Source organism: Tripterygium wilfordii, chromosome 21 (assembly GCF_013401445.1).
Source record: "Tripterygium wilfordii isolate XIE 37 chromosome 21, ASM1340144v1, whole genome shotgun sequence".
In the NCBI taxonomy this organism is placed as follows: Eukaryota; Viridiplantae; Streptophyta; class Magnoliopsida; order Celastrales; family Celastraceae; genus Tripterygium; species Tripterygium wilfordii.
In genome coordinates, this window is record NC_052252.1 from 8,348,572 (window position 1) to 8,368,421 (window position 19,850).

The window sequence follows — 19,850 nt, forward strand, 5'->3', positions numbered from 1 at the left end:
TTAATGAATGCATAATTTTGGTTCAATGATTCATGTCTTTATTTGTCATGCTTATAGTCTATTGTTTATTTGATTTCTTGATCACCAATTGAATGCTCAATTAGACTTATCTAGTTAAGATTAAGGAACGAACCGAATTCACGTTTCTTAGTAGAACCGAAATTAAAGAAATCAATTTGTCGACGACATGAACAAGGTTTAGAGGATTAACTGGTTGTTATAATATTTTAGATCATAATGAATTATTAGCTGTGGGTTAACGACTGCGAACGAACAGGATTAATCCATTGTTGATAATATTTGTTGGCACCGCGAACGAACGAACCAACATATTTAAGAAAGAATCAATCCTTTAATTGGAACCATTATTGTGCATGTGTTAATTAATTGAATACTTGTGATAGGATTGCTAGGTGAAATCATTGTCCTAGTATTCTTCTCATATAGATAACACAAAAAACTGAATTTTTACTGATCCTACTTTTGAAGGTATGGATAGAAGAAGTCCCAGTAGTAATTTCAGTGATTGTGGAGAAGGAGCAGATAGCTTGACTGAAAGAAATTGAAGGGAATGCAGATGGAGCTGATGGAGGTTAATAAGGGAAGTTCTGTTATCAAGAAGAAAATTGTTTGAGTGGTATTTTTTGATTTTGTTCTAGTTTGTTAGTGTCCATTTTTTTGGACTTTATTTCCCCATTATGGGTGGTGCGAGTGCCTATGACCTCTTTTGCTGTATCACTCTTTTGGTTCAGAAATATTATCAGTTCATTAACCTTTTTAAAAAAATATCATTCATACATTCTGTTAGGTGCATTAATTAGATTAGACTAGTTTCTGTGGTATTGACTTCGTACTTACATCTACTGTGTTATTAGTACTCTTGTGCACTTGTGAGAATTATTACATCAAATTATATTATTTTTCAAAACGAAGGCAAAAACAATGGTTTCAAACAAAAACAATGGAATGGATCACTTGTTAGTGGAGACTTGGCGTGAGACAGCTCTTGGTGGAGTAGATCACTTGTTAGTGGAGTATCAGACAGCTTCTTCTCAACTTGGAAGCTTGCTTGCTGCCAAAATTTGAGCAGCTAACGTACCTGCTGCGTCTAGCTAGTGAACATAGGTAGAATAGTTGATGTACTAAGTTATCTTAGGGTTAGATCCTTTGTAATCTTTATTCACACAATGGATTGTTTCTGAGGTTGGTCGCTTGATAGACTCGAGGTTTTTCCCCAACTAGGTTTTCCTCGTTATCTCTGTGTGTTGATTGTTGTTTACTTATTCCGCACGTTACATAATACTTGACTAACGGTTCTTGAACGAGAATATACTCTCAAAGCAGGATAAAAACAACATCAAACATATATAATAGGTCAAGTTTTGCTACATAATGCTTCATCCTGTGACAAATTCGTCCAACATCCACGGTAAAATACTCGAAATGCTTTGAGTTTGAGGATACCCATCCTAAAATACTGGAGAAATGTTTTTAGTATATATAGTTAATATGGCATGACAGAGTGCTCTAATTTTTCTGATGACTCAAAACATGATCATGAATCAATCATGACAAAGTATTTTGGCCTTCAATAGTGTAAAGTACATCTAGTTAATTTCTCATGTTAAAATCAAAGTTTCTTTTAATAGAAAGGCTTGGTGAATGATATTAAGAATCTTAGAAAAATCCTAATTAACAATCCAAAACAATGACTCATTGACTAAGACTTCAGCCAACTTGGTTTAAAGTTTCTTTGCAATGGATGGTAGTTTCAAATTAATGTTGTTTAGGAGGTTACAATCACACATGTTGTAACACTTTTACAAAGTTAGGAGTGTTAAATGGTACATTTCGCCACTAAAGACAAAGACGGGAAAAGTCAAGTGAGATTTTGGGTGGTTCTTGACATAGAGAGTTTTTCTCATTGGAATTCTATGTAACCTTCATTCATATTAGTGAAACTTTTGTTGTCTTCGCCCGAGGAGTAGATAGTTTGCCGAACCTCTCTAAACTTGTGTCTTCTGTGTGATTACCGTTATTCTCTATTTTGTTTCTGCATTATTTGGTACATTGAATTGAGTCGGTATTATTCACAACATAAATTTTTGTCAAAATTTGAGGCCAATACTACATCCGCCCCTAGTATTTTCATATTGATGCTTGATGTTGTTAGGATGTTACTATCACATAAAGTCAAGAGTGTTAAATGGTGCATTTCTTTATTAAAGAGACGGCAAAAACAACTTAAAAAGACTTTAACAAGACTTCTCTTTAAACCCCAAACTTGGGTAAGACTTTGATAAGACTTTTTTCTGTAACCCTAAATTTGGGTAAAACTTTTATATAACCGCAAACTTGAGGCTCATTAATTTATGTCTTTGAAGTTATTTGCTTTCTTCAATACAGGTCTTATGAAACGTCTTTTTTCAGGAATTGAACCAAGGTCATCAACTTTTGATATTTAGCATAAGGAAACATGCTATTAGAACCTAATATACATTGGACAATTGATGATATCTGAACAGGCATTCCATCGCATGCAAGACTAGAGCAAACGATGAAACTATATTAACAGAAATTTCTAAATCTTTTATATATATAGTAATTCTCTCTTGAGGTCTTAAAATAAGGTTCTAGAATAAGGTCCTAACTTTTAGGATTCACTTTTAAGGTTCAAAACATTTTTCAAAAATCTGAAAAAAAATATATTTGTGTTTTGATCGGTCTTATAAACCTAACGATATATTTTTTGTTCGAAACAAAAATCAAATGCAACCTGAAAAGTGTATGAAATGTCTTTTGCTTTAGATCCAACAATCCAAAATTTTCATGCATTTTTCATGTTGAATTTGATTTTTGTTTTGAACAAAAAAATATCTTTGGGATCGTAAAATAAATCAAATTACAAATATAGTTTTCTCTAATTTTAAAAAAATGTTTTGATTCCTAAAGTTAGGACCTCATTTTAAGAACTCATAAGAGAATTCCTCATATATATATATAATACATATTCAACATATATGGAGTTCGGAAGCACTACATGTACATAATTTTGATGTTCATAAGTGTCCATAATCTAGGTGGCATGAGTAGAAGTGTGGGGAACCATTTAATACAAAATGGTCCCCCACACTTCTCCTCATACCATCTAGATTATGGACACTTATGGATACCAAAATTATGGACATATATTATTTTATTATGGAGTTTCATTTTAGCTAGCACAAAATATATTTTCTCCATACAATGATTTTTTTTTTATGGAACAAAGACTTGGTGAATGACTCGTTGAGTAAGACTTTTTTTGGTCTTTGTATACATCCTAGTAAATAATTTCTCAATTATTGATGTTCAGTGCTCTAACAAGCTGTAATGTATATTGAAGACTTTTCCTAGTCAGTAGTCTTGTTTATACATTTATTGTTCTAAGGTATTGTTGTAGCCGGCCAACAAGATCTACCGATGAAAGTCAGTCAAGCCCAAATAACGAGCTTGCTTTATTTACTCTTAACAAATGGTGATATTGATGGGGCACTACAGTCGAATCTTCCACTTCATCTTCTTGTTTTTGAGTCTTAAGTATATCTAGTAATTTAGTGTATGTTTTGACAACTACAATAAAATCGTTAGCTGCACATGTTTTGTCACCTACCAAAAACTTTAGCTAAGACGATGTCATTTGGTCGCACATCAACAAGTTATCCACCCCACTCAGAGCTGTCTCACACCAACACTATTCTCCAACCAATTTGCATATGAAAGTGAGACTCAGAAGTAATGAAAAGCCTGGATATGTTTTATGCAAAAGCTTCGGTTCCTTTCACAACTATATATATATATATATATAAAAGTCTTGCCATGTTAAAAGAAATACCCAAACAGCAGTTGTGAGACAAACAAAAATTCTGATATGATAAATCTTAAGATATATATTTCAATCTAAGTTTTACTATTTAAGTCTCATCTCCTAGTATATTATCTTGACCCAAACCCTAGATAAAGTTTATCTAACTAAAAACAACTCTTATCTAGAGTCCTAATATCATATTTCAGTTATACAAGATATAAAACACTCTTATCCACGTCACAACTTAGCAAAACTATGAAGGATGTGTTTGGATCTGTATGAGAATCACGATTGGAGTAGCCTACCTCAGCACAAAAGAGCAGATAAAACAAAATATGATTGACCACACAATCTGTCATATAGCAGTGGGATTATAAATTCAACTTTTTTACTACGCAATAATGCTCGCTACGATTGTCTAACTTATCATCGAAAGACAAAATCATAGAAAAAAAAGGTAGGGATTGTTGTTCTTGGGATGACATTACTTGTGATACTATCACTGGTAAAGTGATTGGGCTCGACGTAATGAAACTACAATCTTTGTGGTTTGAAGAGGATAAATTCTTTGCTAACCTTATTCTTATTAGTATTTAAATAAAAAAATGCGTATCACTTTAAATTGTGGTCAAATGCAAATTTTGGCCTAAGAACCAATGACTATGGTCTAAGAAAAACAAAGTTGTGGAGCCTTTAGCACGAAATAGACAATATTGATTTGTATTGTTTGGGCTGGATTTCCAACACATCAAGCCAAACTATGCTTCTACAATTCACTATATAAACACTGCCTCTCTCAAGGGCATCTTCACAAAACAAAAATGGCATCCGTTATTAGCCTGAAAACACTCTGTCTGGCTGTAATCATTGTCGTAACAGCCGTGCCGGTCGTAATGGGTCAGAACTGTGGGTGCGGTGATGGGGTTTGCTGCAGCAAATATGGCTACTGCGGCAATGGCAATGAATACTCTGGAGAGGGTTATTGTGAGGGTCCATGTAACAGTCCCCCAAGTACCACTCCCTCTAACAGTGATGTTAATGTGGCTGATGTTGTCACGTCCCAGTTCTTCAGCGACATAATCAACCAAGCTCCTAATGATTGTCCTGGCGAGAGTTTTTACACTAGAGATGCATTTCTTAATGCTCTCAATGCCTTCTCCGGGTTCGGCAAAATTGGCTCTGCTGATGATTCTAAGCGTGAGATTGCTGCCTTTTTCGCTCATGTCACTCACGAAACTGGAAGTACGATTTCTTTCCCTTTAATTTCTTCTGCTGTGCATAATTTTCTTTTGGAGTATTAGGATTGTGCACTATAAAAGTTTTCAAAAACTCACTATATATATATGTGGATTTCCGCCACACTTATTTTTGTTTTTACACTTGTTTTTGTACATGCAGACCTTTGCCATATAGAAGAGCAGAATCCTCAATCAAACTATTGCGACACATCAAGAACATACTATCCATGTGCACCAGGGAAGAGCTACCACGGCCGCGGATCGCTCCAACTATCGGGGAACTACAATTACGGTGCGGCTAGAAAGGACCTAAACTTCGATGGGTTGAGGTTTCCAGAGTCGGTGGCCAATGACCCTGTCTTGGCATTCAAGACTGGCTTGTGGTTTTGGATGAACAATGTTCGTCCTGTGGTGACACAAGGCTTTGGAGCGACGATTCAGAGGATCAATGGCGCTATTGAATGTTGTGGCAAAGAACCTCAGCTTATTCAAGCTCGTATTAATTATTACACTGAGTATTGTAATCAGTTTGGTGTTAGTTATGGAGGCAGTCTCAGCTGCTAGGATATATATATACACATATATATGGAGAGAGAACTATATATATTTATCATATGAAGTTGGATTGATGTGTTTTGTGAACTAACATATAGTTAATACATAAATGAACATATCATCTTCAGAGTGAATGATCAAATTTCACCTTATTACTGTTCAATTTTATGCATGAAGTAGTTGCATCCGTGTAGACCTAAAACTGTGATAGTTGACTCTTCATTTCAATTTTATGTATGAATATTGCTTTGAAATTTGACATGGACATTCTAATGAGCTCATTATGATTGATCATACATAAATTTGAATTCATTGAATCGTATTTGTATATGATTGACCTAAGTGCAAGGCATGAAGTTTTCACAAGCTTACAAGCCAAATAAAGTGTCTATACCATAGTTTTGAAACCCGATCAACGCATCAAACCGTCAAGGTTAAAGGTTCAAGGGTTTCGAGGTTCAACCATTATAATGGAGGTTCAACCACAGGTTTTTAATAAATAATAAAATAATAATATTTAGGTATATACTTGCTATACATAACTCAAAAATAAAAAATGAAATATATCCTCCATAAATTAATATATCTTATGTTACTTAAATTTTTGACAAACTTGTGCTTTGAGTTAAAAGCTTGACATAATCCAAGAAATGGGCTCAAACCTGAATAAGGCTCTTTTGTTGGCCCAGTTCAAATCTTATTTTAGCACCCATACACACGGGCCACATGCCCACTAGTGCAAAAATGGATTTAATTCATCCCCAAATGCACTAACATACAAAACCCTAAATTCCTCTCCCTTTTTCATCTCTTTGAACTCTCCGGCGCCTCTCTCTCGTGAATTGTGATTTCTTCTCTTCTTACACCCTTCTAGTCTTCCACACACTTCACAAGATCCAAAATGATAAGTGTTCTTCTCTCATTCTCCTCCATCACAGCAGAGTGTAGAGTCGCATACTCCATCACTAGACTCCCACCGTGAATTCAAGACAGATGTTGAGCATTATCAGGCATGAATTCAAGTCTCAAGACAATAGAAAGCTCAAATTCAATAACCCAAACTATACTACACACCTAAATCAAAGGATGTGAGCTGAGATGTTGAACCTGGCCTGAAGAGAGAGATTGAGACCGGTCCGGGTTTAAAAACTATGGTCTATACACCAAATTGTTTGTAGGTACAATTTTGTGAGGTTCAAACATGTCCACAATTAAGTTTTGAGGAAGAATTTATTCCAGCTATCCAGACCCGGTCCGAGGATATGTCATAAAAATCCTAAAGTTAAGCATCCTTCTACTATGGGGTAATTATTAAGATGAGTTGAAATCTCTTTTTCAGCTGGAGTTGCAGAACATTATTCATGACAAATGAGCTGAAGCGATCAACATTATCATTAACATTATTAAATTTATGTCTTTGAAGTCATTTGCTTTGAATACATGGTAGTATCTTCAATACAAGTCCAATAGAAGTCTTATGAAATGTCTTTTTTCGCCAAGCCACATGTTCACATTTTGAAATGTCTCAATCATTTTCCTTTGTTTGGGATTCAAGTAATATTTCCCCACTCCAAAAGATGTTCTTAGTATATCTAATTAATTTGGCATGACAGAGTTCTGTACTTTTTCAGATGGCACAAGACATGATCATGAATCAACCATGACAAAGGTAATTTCAATAGTGTAAAGTACATCTAGTTAATTTCTCGTGTTATAATAAAAGTTTCTTTTAATCGAAAGGCTTGGTGAATGATATTAAGAATCTTAGAAAATCCTAAATAACAATTCAAAACAATGAATCGTTGACTAAGACTTCGGCCAACTTGGTTTAAAGTTTCTTTGCAATGAATTGTATTTTCAAATTGATGTTGTTTAGAAGGTTCCAATCATACTTGGTGTAACACTTTTACAAAGTTAGGAATGTTAAATGGTACATTTCGCCACCAAAAATAGAGATAAGAAAAGCCAGGAAAAAAAAACTTAAAGACTCGGGCAAGATTTTTATTTAACCCCAAATTTGGGCAAGACTTTTCTTTAACCCCACATCCAAGTCTTATTAAATGTCTATTTCCAAGAGTTGAACATGTGACCTCTAGGTTGTATCCTTGCAATTGTACCACTGAGTCACATGTTCCCCTTTTGAAATTTTGTCAATTTTATTTTTTTGGAGATTTAACTAATATTTTCTCACACCAGAGAATATTTTTTTAATATATATTGTTAATATGGCATGACAGAGTCCTATAAAGATGACTCAAAACATGATCCTGAATCAACCATAACAAAGTATTTTGGCCTTCAATAGTTTGAATTTTAAAATTTGAAATTTGGCCACCTAACAATTTTCAAATTTGAAATTTTGCCGCCAAAAATTGTCTTCAAATATGATGTCTCACTTTGATGTAGTACCAACCATCACATTTCAACTACATCTATATTGCATCCTTACTTTTCTCTTTGTGTTATTTAATAAATCGTTTTCCTAATCCTTTATTAAACTTCAATAGCGATTTCAATAACAACCTTGATATGCTCCTAGCTGCGACATTGAGAGAGAGAGAGACAATAGCAACATCATTGTTGTTTAGTTCCAGGTCGCAGGGTCATTAATCGTGGTAGATCCAACGGTCATGATAGGCTTTATCGCGTAGATTATTTTCCTGAAAATCCTGTCTACTATGAAAGTTATTTCAGAAGAAGATTTCAGATGAATCGATCCATTTTCTATTGAATTTTCAACAGATCAAAGACATATGATCCTTACGTCGTCCAAAAGAATGATGTTTGTCGTATCCCTGGACTATCTGTTAGGGTTTTTACCCCTACTGATAATGACAGCTTGAGTGTTCAGGCATTAAGGATTAATTGCTTATTATATATGTCATGGTTGTGTTTTTCTGTTTGTTTTTGTGCAGTAGTGTATCCTAAGATAGCCTACTTTACTGGACAGTTTCAAGTAACTTGATGTAGGCGTGGATTAGAATTAACTCGAGTCAAGTATTCCAGCTCAACAAACATGGATTAAAATATTTATAGGCAATTGCGAATTTTGCTAAATACTGTAATAGAGTTGTCTTTTATTAGAAACCCTTTGTCTAGGTTTTAATTGAAGGAATACTTGTATTGTAAGTTTCTTAGTTTCGATTTTAAGGAAGTTCCTGTTAATTAGGTTGAGTGGCTGAAGTCAACTTAAGAAACTAGAATCTCAGAAGATTTGAAGTCTAAGGCAATTAGGATTCTTGGGAAGCTATATATACTTGCAGTCCACGACTTTCAAGATGACCGAAGTCAGTGCACAAATACAAAGAAGTTTTTCTTCAAGCTTCGGATTTATTTGTTTCATGTGTTCGTGAATGTTAAAGAATAACCCTCACGTGAGACAGCTCTTGGTGGAGTGTGTCACTTATTGGTGGAGTACCAGACAACTTCTTCTCAATGTTGATACTTTGGTTGCGGCCAGAGTTTGAGCAATTAACACAATTGCTGTGTCTTAGGAAACATACACTGGATAGTTGATGTACTAAGGTATCTTAGGTTAGATCCTTTGTAATCTTTATTCATATAGTGGATTGTTTTCGAGGTTGATTGCTTGATAGACTCAAGGTTTTTCCCTGCTGGGTTTTCCTCGTTATTCTGATATGTTTATTGTTATTTACTTATTCCGTAACTTCCATAATATTTTACTAATAGTTCTTGAGCAAGAACAAACTCTCAATTGGTATCCAAGTAGGCAGTCAATATGGAACAAAGAAACAATCAAGTTACGCACTTTAATGGGTTGAACTATTTATACAGGAAAGCTCGTATGAGAGCGTACCTGAAGTCAATAGACGAACGTGTGTGGGTATCAGTTGTATAAGGATACAAAGCTCCCATGATTGATCGCACAAATGGTAAAAATATTCATATACCTCTTGATACTTGGGTTAAAGCTGATTTAGATAGTGCAAGTTCGAATAGCAAAGCCATGAACTCTCTATTTGCTGCACTATCCATTGATGAGTTAAGAAGAATATCACACTGTGAGATTGCCAAAGATGCTTGGGATTTACTAAAAATTACTCATGAATGAACTACGACAGTTAAGCTACCAAAATTACAACGCCTCACCACACAGTTCGAGACTATCAAATGGAAGAAGGTGAAAAGTTTGATGAATTATATGCAAAGCTAAGCGATATCGTTAATACATCTTTCACACTTGGAGAACCTATTCCTTCTAACAAGATTCTTAGGAAAATTCTGAGATCACTGCCAGAAAGATTTTTAATGAAAGTAGCGGCAAAAGAAAAATGCAAGAATATTGATGAGATGAAGGTTGAAGAGTTGGTAGGTTCACTACAAACCTATGAGATAAACTTTGGAACTCAAAAGAAGAGGAAGGAGTGGTTCACCAGCTGTTATGGAGAAGGCTATAGCTATTATGTGTGACAAAAATATTCCTAAAAAGTTCTGGGCTAAGGCAGTGTTCATTGCTGTTCATCTGATGAATATGAGTCCCACAAAGGTTCTGATTGATAGCACACCTTTTAAGGAGTGGTTTGGGAGAAAACCTTTTGTTCAGCATTTGAAAGTTTTTGGGTGCATTTGCTACTATCATATTCCAAAATTCAAGTGACTGAAGTTGAATGAGAAAGCTGAAAAGCGAATATTCATGGGGTATAGTGCTGATTGTAAAGGGTACAAAATTTATAGCATCAGAACTGGAGCTTTGATAGTCAGTAGAGATGTTAGATTTGATGAAGGAGCCTATTGGAAATGGAATTTGGATGGTTGTGAAGAGTCATGTCCTAATTCTGGAGACTCAAATCAGAGTAATGCTCAAAGTGGAGGTGCTGTCTGTGATAGAAGTGCAAGAGATGATGATAATCAAAGGGGAAAGGAATATGTTTATGAGGAGGAGTCTAGTGGATTTTCTGTTCCTGTTGATCTTCAGCGGGAGTGGTCATTAAATTTCCCTGATGTTAATGATACTACTGACTCTCCTCCTAGAAAGATAAAAGTTGTTGCTGAGATTTACGAAAAGTGTCAAATGCCTTATGTTGAATCAGCTAATTTTGATGAAGCAAACAAGGAAGATGTGTGGATTAAAGCTATGGATGAAGAAATTGGTATGATTCAAAAGAATGAAACTTGGGAGTTAGTTGATCTTCCTCCCTACAAGTCTGTTATAGGAGTGACGTGGATTTACAAAACTAAGTTTAATGCTGATGGTACAATTCAGAAGCACAAAGCGAGATTAGTGGCTAGAGGTTTTTCTCAAAAAAAAACGGCACTGATTATCAGGAGACGTTTGCTCCTATAACCAGATTGGAGACTATAAGAACCATTTTTGCCTTAGTTGCTCAAAATAAGTGGAAAATCCATCAGCTGGATGTCCAGTCTGCTTTTTTGAATGGCTTTATGGAAGAGGAAGTTTATGTGGAGCAGCCTCAAGGGTATGTTAGAGAGGGTGCACATCAGAAAGTTTTCAGGTTAAAGAAAGCGTTATGTGGCTTAAAATAGGCTCCTAAAGCCTGGTACAGCAGGCTGGATTCTTATTTAATGAAGCAAGGCTTCAGGAGGAATAAGCATGAGCACACTTTATATATTAGAGATGAGTCTATGAAAGGAAAATTGATTGCTTCTTTGTATGTTGACGATCTTATTTTTTCTGGTGAGTCTGAGCAAATTTTGCATTAGTTTAGGTCAGAAATGAAAGTTGAGTTTGAGATGAATGACTTAGGTCCTTTGCATTACTTCCTTGGAATGGAAATTGATCAGAAAGAAGGAAGAGTGTGTGTTCGCCAGAGAAAGTATGTTGAAACTATCATTGAAAGATTTGGCAAGCAAGATTGCAAGCCAGTGAGCACTCCTCTTGCTGCTAAAGAAAATTTCTCTAAAGTTCAGAAATCTTTTGATGCTGATCCTGGTGAGTTCAGATCCTTAATAGGCTGCCTGCTGTATGTCTCAGTTACAAGGCCAGATATCATGTTTGCTGTGAGTTTACTTTCCAGCTATATGCAGCAGCCAAAAGAAGTTCATAAAGGAGGAGCCAAGCGTTTTCTCAGGTATCTTCAAGGCACAAAGAACTTTGGTTTGGTTTATGAGTCTGTTCCAAATTCCAAGCTGGTAGGCTACTCTGATGGTGATTTTGGAGGGTCTTTGGAGGATTTTAAAAGCACTTCTGGGTATGTTTTTTCTATTGGATCTGGGGCCACCTCTTGGTTGTCACAAAAAACTATCTCCTGTTGCTCAGTCCACTGCTGAGGCAGAGTACATCTCTGCTGCTCTTGCTGCCAGTAATTCTATCTGGTTAAAATTTATTCTACAGGAAATGGGGGTTGTGTGTGAAGGGCCAAATCAGATATTTTGTGATAATTCAGCTGCCATTGCTATTAGTAAAAGTCCTGTTATTCATAGTAAGAGTAAGACTATTGCTGTGAAATATCACTTTCTCAGAGGAGCCTCAAGTCAAGGTGAAATCAAGTTGGAATTCTGTCCTTCTGAAAATCAGGTTGCTGACATTTTCACCAAAGCTTTGCCCAAAGAAAAATTCTTCTTTTTCAAGTCCAAGCTTGGTATTCAAGAAGTTTCTTCCTCAACACATTAAGGAGGAGTGTTGGGGTTTTGTAATGTGTTGGAGGGTAGTTTAGTATTTCTGCATTGTTTATTAATTTCGAAGAACCAGAGAGCAGATCAACGAAGTTTGAAGAAGCATTGAACTTTCACGCCCTCCATCAACTACTCTTGTACCTTTGCCTGCCAAATTTTACATCTCTTGATTTGTCTCTCCTCTAAATGTAAATTTGAATGTCAAATTTGGTTCTCCATTTGATGTCTTTGCTGGAGAGACTATTTGTTGGGTTGGGAATGCAAAATTACAAGCATCGGATTTGCATCCCATTTGATGTCCCATTGGAGATGCTCTTAATACTTTAAGGATAATGCTTATTGAGATCCCCAAAAAGTGATTCCAAAAAACCTCATTTAATGTGGAGTGTTGGATGTGAAGTGAGTTCTACATGTGTGTTTTTAATCAATGATCATTTTAATGCCACATAGATTTAGAGAACTTTTGGGGCACATACTTTAATGCCCTTATAGGGCCGGTTAAATACACACAATGTTAAATACACCACAATATTAATTTAAAATATATATGTTTTTATAAATATACTACCCTAAATTTATTATTATACTCTTAATGAAACACATCTAGAATGAACTCAAGCGGGTGTACGTTTAGTTAGGCTTAGGAGCTGTAGAATTCCTAACTGCAGTAGGGGAGCTAACCAGAGGTCTTGACCATCTAACCATAACTCCAGTCTGGTGTAGAGACTCTTTTTTTCCAACTCCACAACAAGAATCAAAATTTTATGTAATGCCAAAGTTGCCACCACCATTCTTTCCTCTAATTTTGATTGCTAATTTTATTCTTTATTCTTTTTGTTAAATACATGGGCGTTGATTTATCAGATCGAGTAACTCCAACAAGCTTAGATGAGCGGATTGAGCTTGTTGGAAAACTATATAAGCATACTCTGAAGTGTGCAGCTATGCGGGATGAACTCTTTGCTCAGATTTCAAAACAACTGAGAAACAATAATGTGTTTTTTAGTCGTTTTGCAAAAGGGTATTATTATCCAAAAATTATTAGAAAAAAATTATGGTGTTATATTTAACAAAAATGATGAACATTATTTGCACCCCATTTTTTATTAAGTACACCTCATTAACCCTTTAAAAATACACTAGAGTGGAGTTTACTTAGTAAAAAATGGGATGCAAATAATGTTCATCAACAAAAACAACCGTTAATTTAACCGTTCCCTACCCTTATTGGCAAATTTACCGCCTATACTCTATCTCTAAATTAGTTTCATCAAAAACTTGTACAACATATTTTAGAGCGTATACTCTAGTATAAATCGAGAGCGTATCCTCTGGTAGACATATTCTCCACCAAAACGCATTCTAATAAAAAAGTAAATAACTATATATTTATATATTAAGATGGATTAGGATGCTGTCGACCCTTTGGTTTTATACTCTCTTTTTTTTTTCTTTTATATATGATTATAATGGAAGGGTCACATAATGTACATTGAATAAGTAAAACATAACATATTGCTTGGCAGGAACAAGACAACTTAAGCAAAACACTAAACATAGCAGCCAAGAAGAAAAAAGGGGAGTGGACGGCTTCAGATTATGCGGCTGATTAAGGGGATCATTTTTTACTATTGTCATTATCCTCATCAGTTTGATTTTGTTAACCACGTGTCAAAATGAAAATACAATCTTTGTGGTTATAAGAGGATAAATTCTTTGCTAACCTTATTCTTATTAATAAATGAATAAAATTTGCATATAAATATAAATTGTGGTCCATGAAGATTGAAATTTGAAGGGGATATAGATCAACATGACTTTTCAAAACCTGTTATCATTAAATGGCATTTAGTTGTTGTTTGTTAGGTATGATCAGTAAATTCGGGGTCGTTTCAGATTATGGGGAGGCAAGTTTTGTTGTTGGTTTGGTGTTTCTAGAGTTGTCGTCCAGACCGGGGTTTTAGCCGTCCAAACAACTCGGGTACGTGAAGTGGTAGAGGGGCCTTATTGGACGTCTAGATCGAGGAAGCTTGAAGATCCATCCGGACGGGGATCCTACAAGAAGAGGTTTAAGTGACAATCATCTTGTCTGTCCGGACAGTTGTTGATAAATAGAAGACTTGTTTTCCAGGGTTGTAACCTAATTTCCTATTATTTTGTTTCTATGGGTTTGAGAGGCGGTTGAGAGAGAGCAAAGGATGATAACTTTGTGGTGTATTTCTTGGGATCAATTGGGTTCATGGTGTAAGAGAAAATTGAGTGTGTGGTTATACAAATTTTCTATGTAGTGAATTTTCTCTTGTTGTATTTTGACAACACCTTGGTTTTTTCACACACCTTGAAGATTTTCCACGTATATTCTTGTGTTAATTGTGTTTCTATTTTCAGGTCGTGTGATATTTCTATTAAGGAGGATCTTGGGCAAATTTTCCAACACTAGTTCTGTGCACTAACAAGTCTCAGTATATACTCAATACACGCCTTCTCCGAGACCATAAACATCTATTTCTAGCTAAATTTGACTGCAGTCTCTCCAGAAGAAAGACAAACACATACACACAGTCCACATCTAGCCAAACTACGCTTTTACAATTCACTATATATACACCACCTCTCTCAGAGGAATTTTCACAAACACAACTTGAAAAAAAATAATGGCATCCCTTCTTAGCCTCCAAACACTCATTCTCGCCGTAATTATTGCCATAGCAGTCATGCCCATTGCAATGGGCCAGAACTGTGGGTGTGGTGCTGGGGTTTGCTGCAGCAGATATGGCTACTGCGGCAATGGCAATGAATACTGTGGAAAGGGTTGTCGTGAGGGTCCATGTAACAGTTCCCCAGGTACCACTCCCTCTAACAGTGATGTTACTGTGGCTGATCTTGTCACGCCCCATTTCTTCAGCGGTATAATCGACCAAGCTGCGGCTAGTTGTCCTGGCAAGAGTTTTTACACTAGAGATGCATTTCTCAATGCTCTCAATGCCTTCTCCGGGTTTGGCAAAATTGGCTCTGCTGATGATTCTAAGCGTGAGATTGCTGCCTTTTTCGCTCATGTCACTCACGAAACGGGACGTAAGATTTCTTTCCCTTTAATTTCTTTTGTTGTGCATATTTTTTTTTACTATTAGGATTGTGCACTATAAAAGTTTTCAAAACCTCAATATATATATATATATATATATCGATTCACTCCACACTTATTTTTGTTGCTAATATACAAATATATGCAAATTTGTTTTTGTACATGCAGACCTTTGCTATATGAGCGAGCAGAATCCTCAATCAAACTATTGTGACACATCAAGAACAGACTATCCATGTGCACCAGGGAAGAGCTACCACGGCCGCGGACCGCTCCAACTATCGTGGAACTACAATTATGGCACAACAGGAAATGACCTAAACTTCGATGGGTTGGGGTCTCCGGAGTCGGTGGCCAATGACCCTGTCTTAGCATTCAAGGCTGGCTTGTGGTTCTGGATGAACAATGTTCGTCCGGTGGTGACACAGGGTTTTGGAGCCACGATTCAGAGGATCAACGGTGATATTGAATGTGATGGAAAAGAACCTCAGCTTGTTCAAGCTCGTATTAATTATTACACTAATTATTGTAAGCAGTTTGGTGTTTGTCCTGGAGGCAATCTTAGCTGCTAGGATATATATTTACATATATGGAGAGAGAATCATATATTAATCTGAGTAATTAAGAAGAAGAAAAGATTGCATTATACTAGTGTTAATGCTTTTCTTTTTCCTTTTGGTTTCCATGACAACCAAGTATCTAACATGTTCTTAAGAATACCTTTTTTTAAAGGTCATACACCTGATTGTATTAAGTTGTCCAATAAATTGTGTAAATGAGATCCATAGACACTCGTGCTACCATAAAGATAGAGAACAACCAAAGGGACTAAAAAACAAGAAAAAAAATTAAAAAACACAAACACTAAAACGATCATCGCCAGACAAGCTTGTGGTTCTGGATGAACAATGTACATCCTGTGGAGACACAGGGTTTTGGAGTGATGATTCAGAAGATCAACAGGGCTGAAGAATATGGTGGAAAAAAACCTCAACTTCTTCAAACACGTATTAATTATTACACTAACTATTGTAACAAGTTTGGTGTTAGTGCTGGAGGCAATCTCCGCTCCTAGGATATATATATACATATATGGAGAGAGAACTATATATTTGAGTAATTAAGAAGAATAAAAAAAGAGAATATAAATAGTGATCTGCATCTCTTTTTTCTCTCGCCAATTAATAAAGGAATGCATTATAATATTGTTAATGCTTTTCTTTTCGTTTTTGGTTTTCATGACAACTAAGTATCTAACATGTTCTTAAGAATACTTATCTTGATGTGGACTAGCACTAACTATTTATGCCAAAAAAATCATACCCATATAAATTTTATTTGCCATGTTTTTGACTTGGTCAAATACGGCAATGGCAAATAGAGAAATTAAAGTCCGCTTACCTAGCATTAATGTTATTGGACCATCCAGTACATAATAATTTCAAATACTTTTTGATTTTGACTAGTTCTTCAAAAGTTCGGAACTTAACTTTTAAAAAAAAAAAAAAAAATCGGAACTGAAAAAGTTGTCCAATTGAAGTAGATTGATGTGCAATCATATGCACACATCATATAAAGTAACAAGCGCATTTTCTAGTTTTCCCTTAATTTAGTCACCGCGAGCATCTCCAATGATGATCTAGTTTCAAGTACTCTATATTATCTTAGATTTTGTACATCATCAAATTATCAAGAGCACACTCACAATGGTGCACTTGAAATGCAAGATTTCAATTGCGGAGAAAAAAAAATGACAGAGAGTGCAAGGTGTCAATCAAAGAATAGTTATGTGGGTCCACTTTTTCATCTTAGTTGGCTTTTGATATGTCAAGAGCCCACTAAATTTTGTGATAATATCAAGTGTTGATTTCAACCCATTATAGGCATCTAGTGTTTCAAATGTTGTTTTAAGTACTTAAACTTTTGGTTTTCAAACATCCATTGTGGATGCTTATTTAATGGATATTGTATCAAGTGCTTGAAACTACACTTTATGATAAAATGTAGTGTTTAGAGCTCTAATGGGACAAAAATCACACTTGAAAATATCAACTAAATTAAGGCACAATCCATTTATGGAGTACACTCCAAACCTTGAAAGTGTACATAAGTGGAACCAACATGTGTAGTTGGTATTTTATACACAATTTCAAATGTTTGATAGTGTGTGTCATTGTGGGTGTTTATATTTCTAGCACTTGATACTATAAATCATATACAAGTTTTAAAACATATGGAGTACATATCAAGTGTTCACCACTGTGGATATAACTAAAAGCCTAAAAGGATCGGAGTTTATAGCAAATTTGGTACGCAAAATGCCCTTTTTCAATTTAACCTCTTTCAACGGATACTCAAAATTCATCAAAACAATATTTTATTTTTTTCTCAACTCTTCTCCTCTCTCCTCTCTCCTCTCTCCTCTCTCCTCCAATTCTCTTCTCTCTTTCCTTGAAAAATATTAAAATATTGATGTGATATTGAAATATGAGATGTGGATTGGGTTAAAGTAGAAGACATCATGTACCCCATTGTGATGTAAGAATTGGACTTGCTCTTCGGTTTTCTATTCAAGTTTTAGGCTTGAAATTTTCTATTCAAGTTGGATCTGTTGGAACCAATCTTGAAATTGAAAAATAAATTGAAAACTGAAAATAAAGACGTAATTGAAGAGATATGAAAGGTTATGGGTGCAAAGTGTATCGAACTAAAAATGAAATAAAAAATCATAATATAACCTGCCTCTAAAGATTCGCACAAAATTAAATTTTTTCTCTTCCCACGCCGCACAACCAACCACCACCCATGCGCACAACCAGGCACCACCCATCTTCACCGTTTGATGGCCATTTGCACTGCCAATACCTCCAATAGAACCTTCGAGTTGCCAGAAACACATCCCAGCCAAGTTTGATCGCTAACTGCTACCTGAGTCGTCGAAAACGTGCCTTGAAGCATCGGACCACCGTAGCAAAGATTGGCCCGATCCAGCCATCTGTCGATGCCACCTACGTGCTCCCTGAGGTGAGGCGGACCTAACCCAACTAACGGTTGGCCGAAATGGTCATCGAAAAGCCCTAACCCGTGGAGACCCGAGTTTGTAATTTTGATTTTTGGCCACCGATTTGGACTGTAGATGCAACCCCGCCCCTGAATCGGACGTTCCAACCTCCGACAAATGTTGTGGACATGCACCGAAAGATTTGGCGTATCACGCACCCGACCCGGGATACGTACAGGTATAAACTTTGAAACTAAATCATATTTCATTGGAAACTTTTGATTTTTGAAATCTGAATGGTAACATATTGACTGGAGTTTTGTTACGAGTAGCTGTTGTATAGGTTCTGTATAGTTGTTGTATAGGTTCTGTGTAATTGATGTTTAGGCGGAAAAGTCTTTGTATAGGCAGCGTATAGCTTGTCTTTTACTTTACGTGTATAGATTTCTTTTGTATTATTCTATTGGCTTGGATCTTTTCTTTCTAGGCATATAATGCTCTGTAAGAGTTCGTTTTTTGTTCAATGAGAATAGTGAAATTTATCAAGCTCTGTTCTCTCTTATCTCCTTGAGCTATCTCAAGCTTTTCATGGTATCGGAGCCAACAGGTTAATTTTTCTTTTACAAACTCAAACACCATCTTCTATACAACCACTATGACTACCAGTCCTGCTACTGGTTCCTCCATTGTTGGAGATCTTGCGGATACCAATATTGGTACTCCAAAATCAGAACTTTCTCCTGTCATGTTTTCTACATCCTCCAACATTCAGGATGATCCTTTGAATCTCACCACAGCAGATTATGCAGTCCACAAGCTAATCTCTGGTGCCCTCACAGGCGAAGAGAACTACCATGTTTGGAGCCGTACAATATTTACGGCTCTTGAGGCCCGCAACAAGCAGGGCTTGCTAGATGGTTCATACCCAACAATGGAACCCACAAACTCACGTTATGGTGCTTGGAAAAGATGCAACAGCTTGCTGGTTACATGGATCTTGAACTGCATCTCACCAACTATTGCTGCTAGTTTGTCAAGTTCTATTAATGCTCGAGACTTATGGCTTGAGTTGAAGCTCAGGTATGCTTCATCTAATGATAGTCGGGTGTATGAGCTTCGTCAATCCATGGGAAATACTCGACAGGGAACTATGAATGTGACTGAATACTACACCAAGCAAAAGGGATTTTGGAATGAACTTGTTTATTACAACGTTATTCCAGACTGTAGCTGTGGCACACAGGTTGCTCTTGAGCGATATCAACAAAAGGAAGCGACTATGCTGTTCCTAATGGGTTTAAATGACTGTTTTTCTACTGTTCGAAGCCAGATTTTATCCATGGATCCCTTGCCGATCTGGACTAAGGCTTTGACCATTGTCTTACATGAAGAACGTCAACTCTCTTTGACACACCCAGCACAACCATTGATTGAACAAGCATCTGCTATGGCAGTCAAGACTGATACAGGAAAGATGGGCAGTGCTGGGTATCAAGGACGACGGGACAATCTTAATTGCAACTATTGTCA

At 36.1% G+C, this 19,850-nt stretch overlaps 2 protein-coding genes across 2 annotated transcripts; both read left to right on the plus strand.

Moving 5' to 3' along the window:
* The first annotated feature begins 4,668 nt into the window (after positions 1-4,668).
* On the plus strand, positions 4,669-5,675 carry LOC119989816 (endochitinase PR4-like). Its single transcript, XM_038835530.1, has 2 exons — positions 4,669-5,089; positions 5,246-5,675. The coding sequence occupies exons 1-2, from the start codon at positions 4,669-4,671 to the stop codon at positions 5,647-5,649; spliced, it is 825 nt and encodes a 274-aa protein (XP_038691458.1). The 3' UTR covers positions 5,650-5,675.
* Positions 5,676-14,888: 9,213 nt separating this feature from the next.
* Positions 14,889-15,891, plus strand: LOC119989815 (endochitinase PR4-like). The gene is made up of 2 exons (XM_038835529.1): positions 14,889-15,309; positions 15,488-15,891. The coding sequence occupies exons 1-2, from the start codon at positions 14,889-14,891 to the stop codon at positions 15,889-15,891; spliced, it is 825 nt and encodes a 274-aa protein (XP_038691457.1).
* Positions 15,892-19,850: the final 3,959 nt, after the last annotated feature.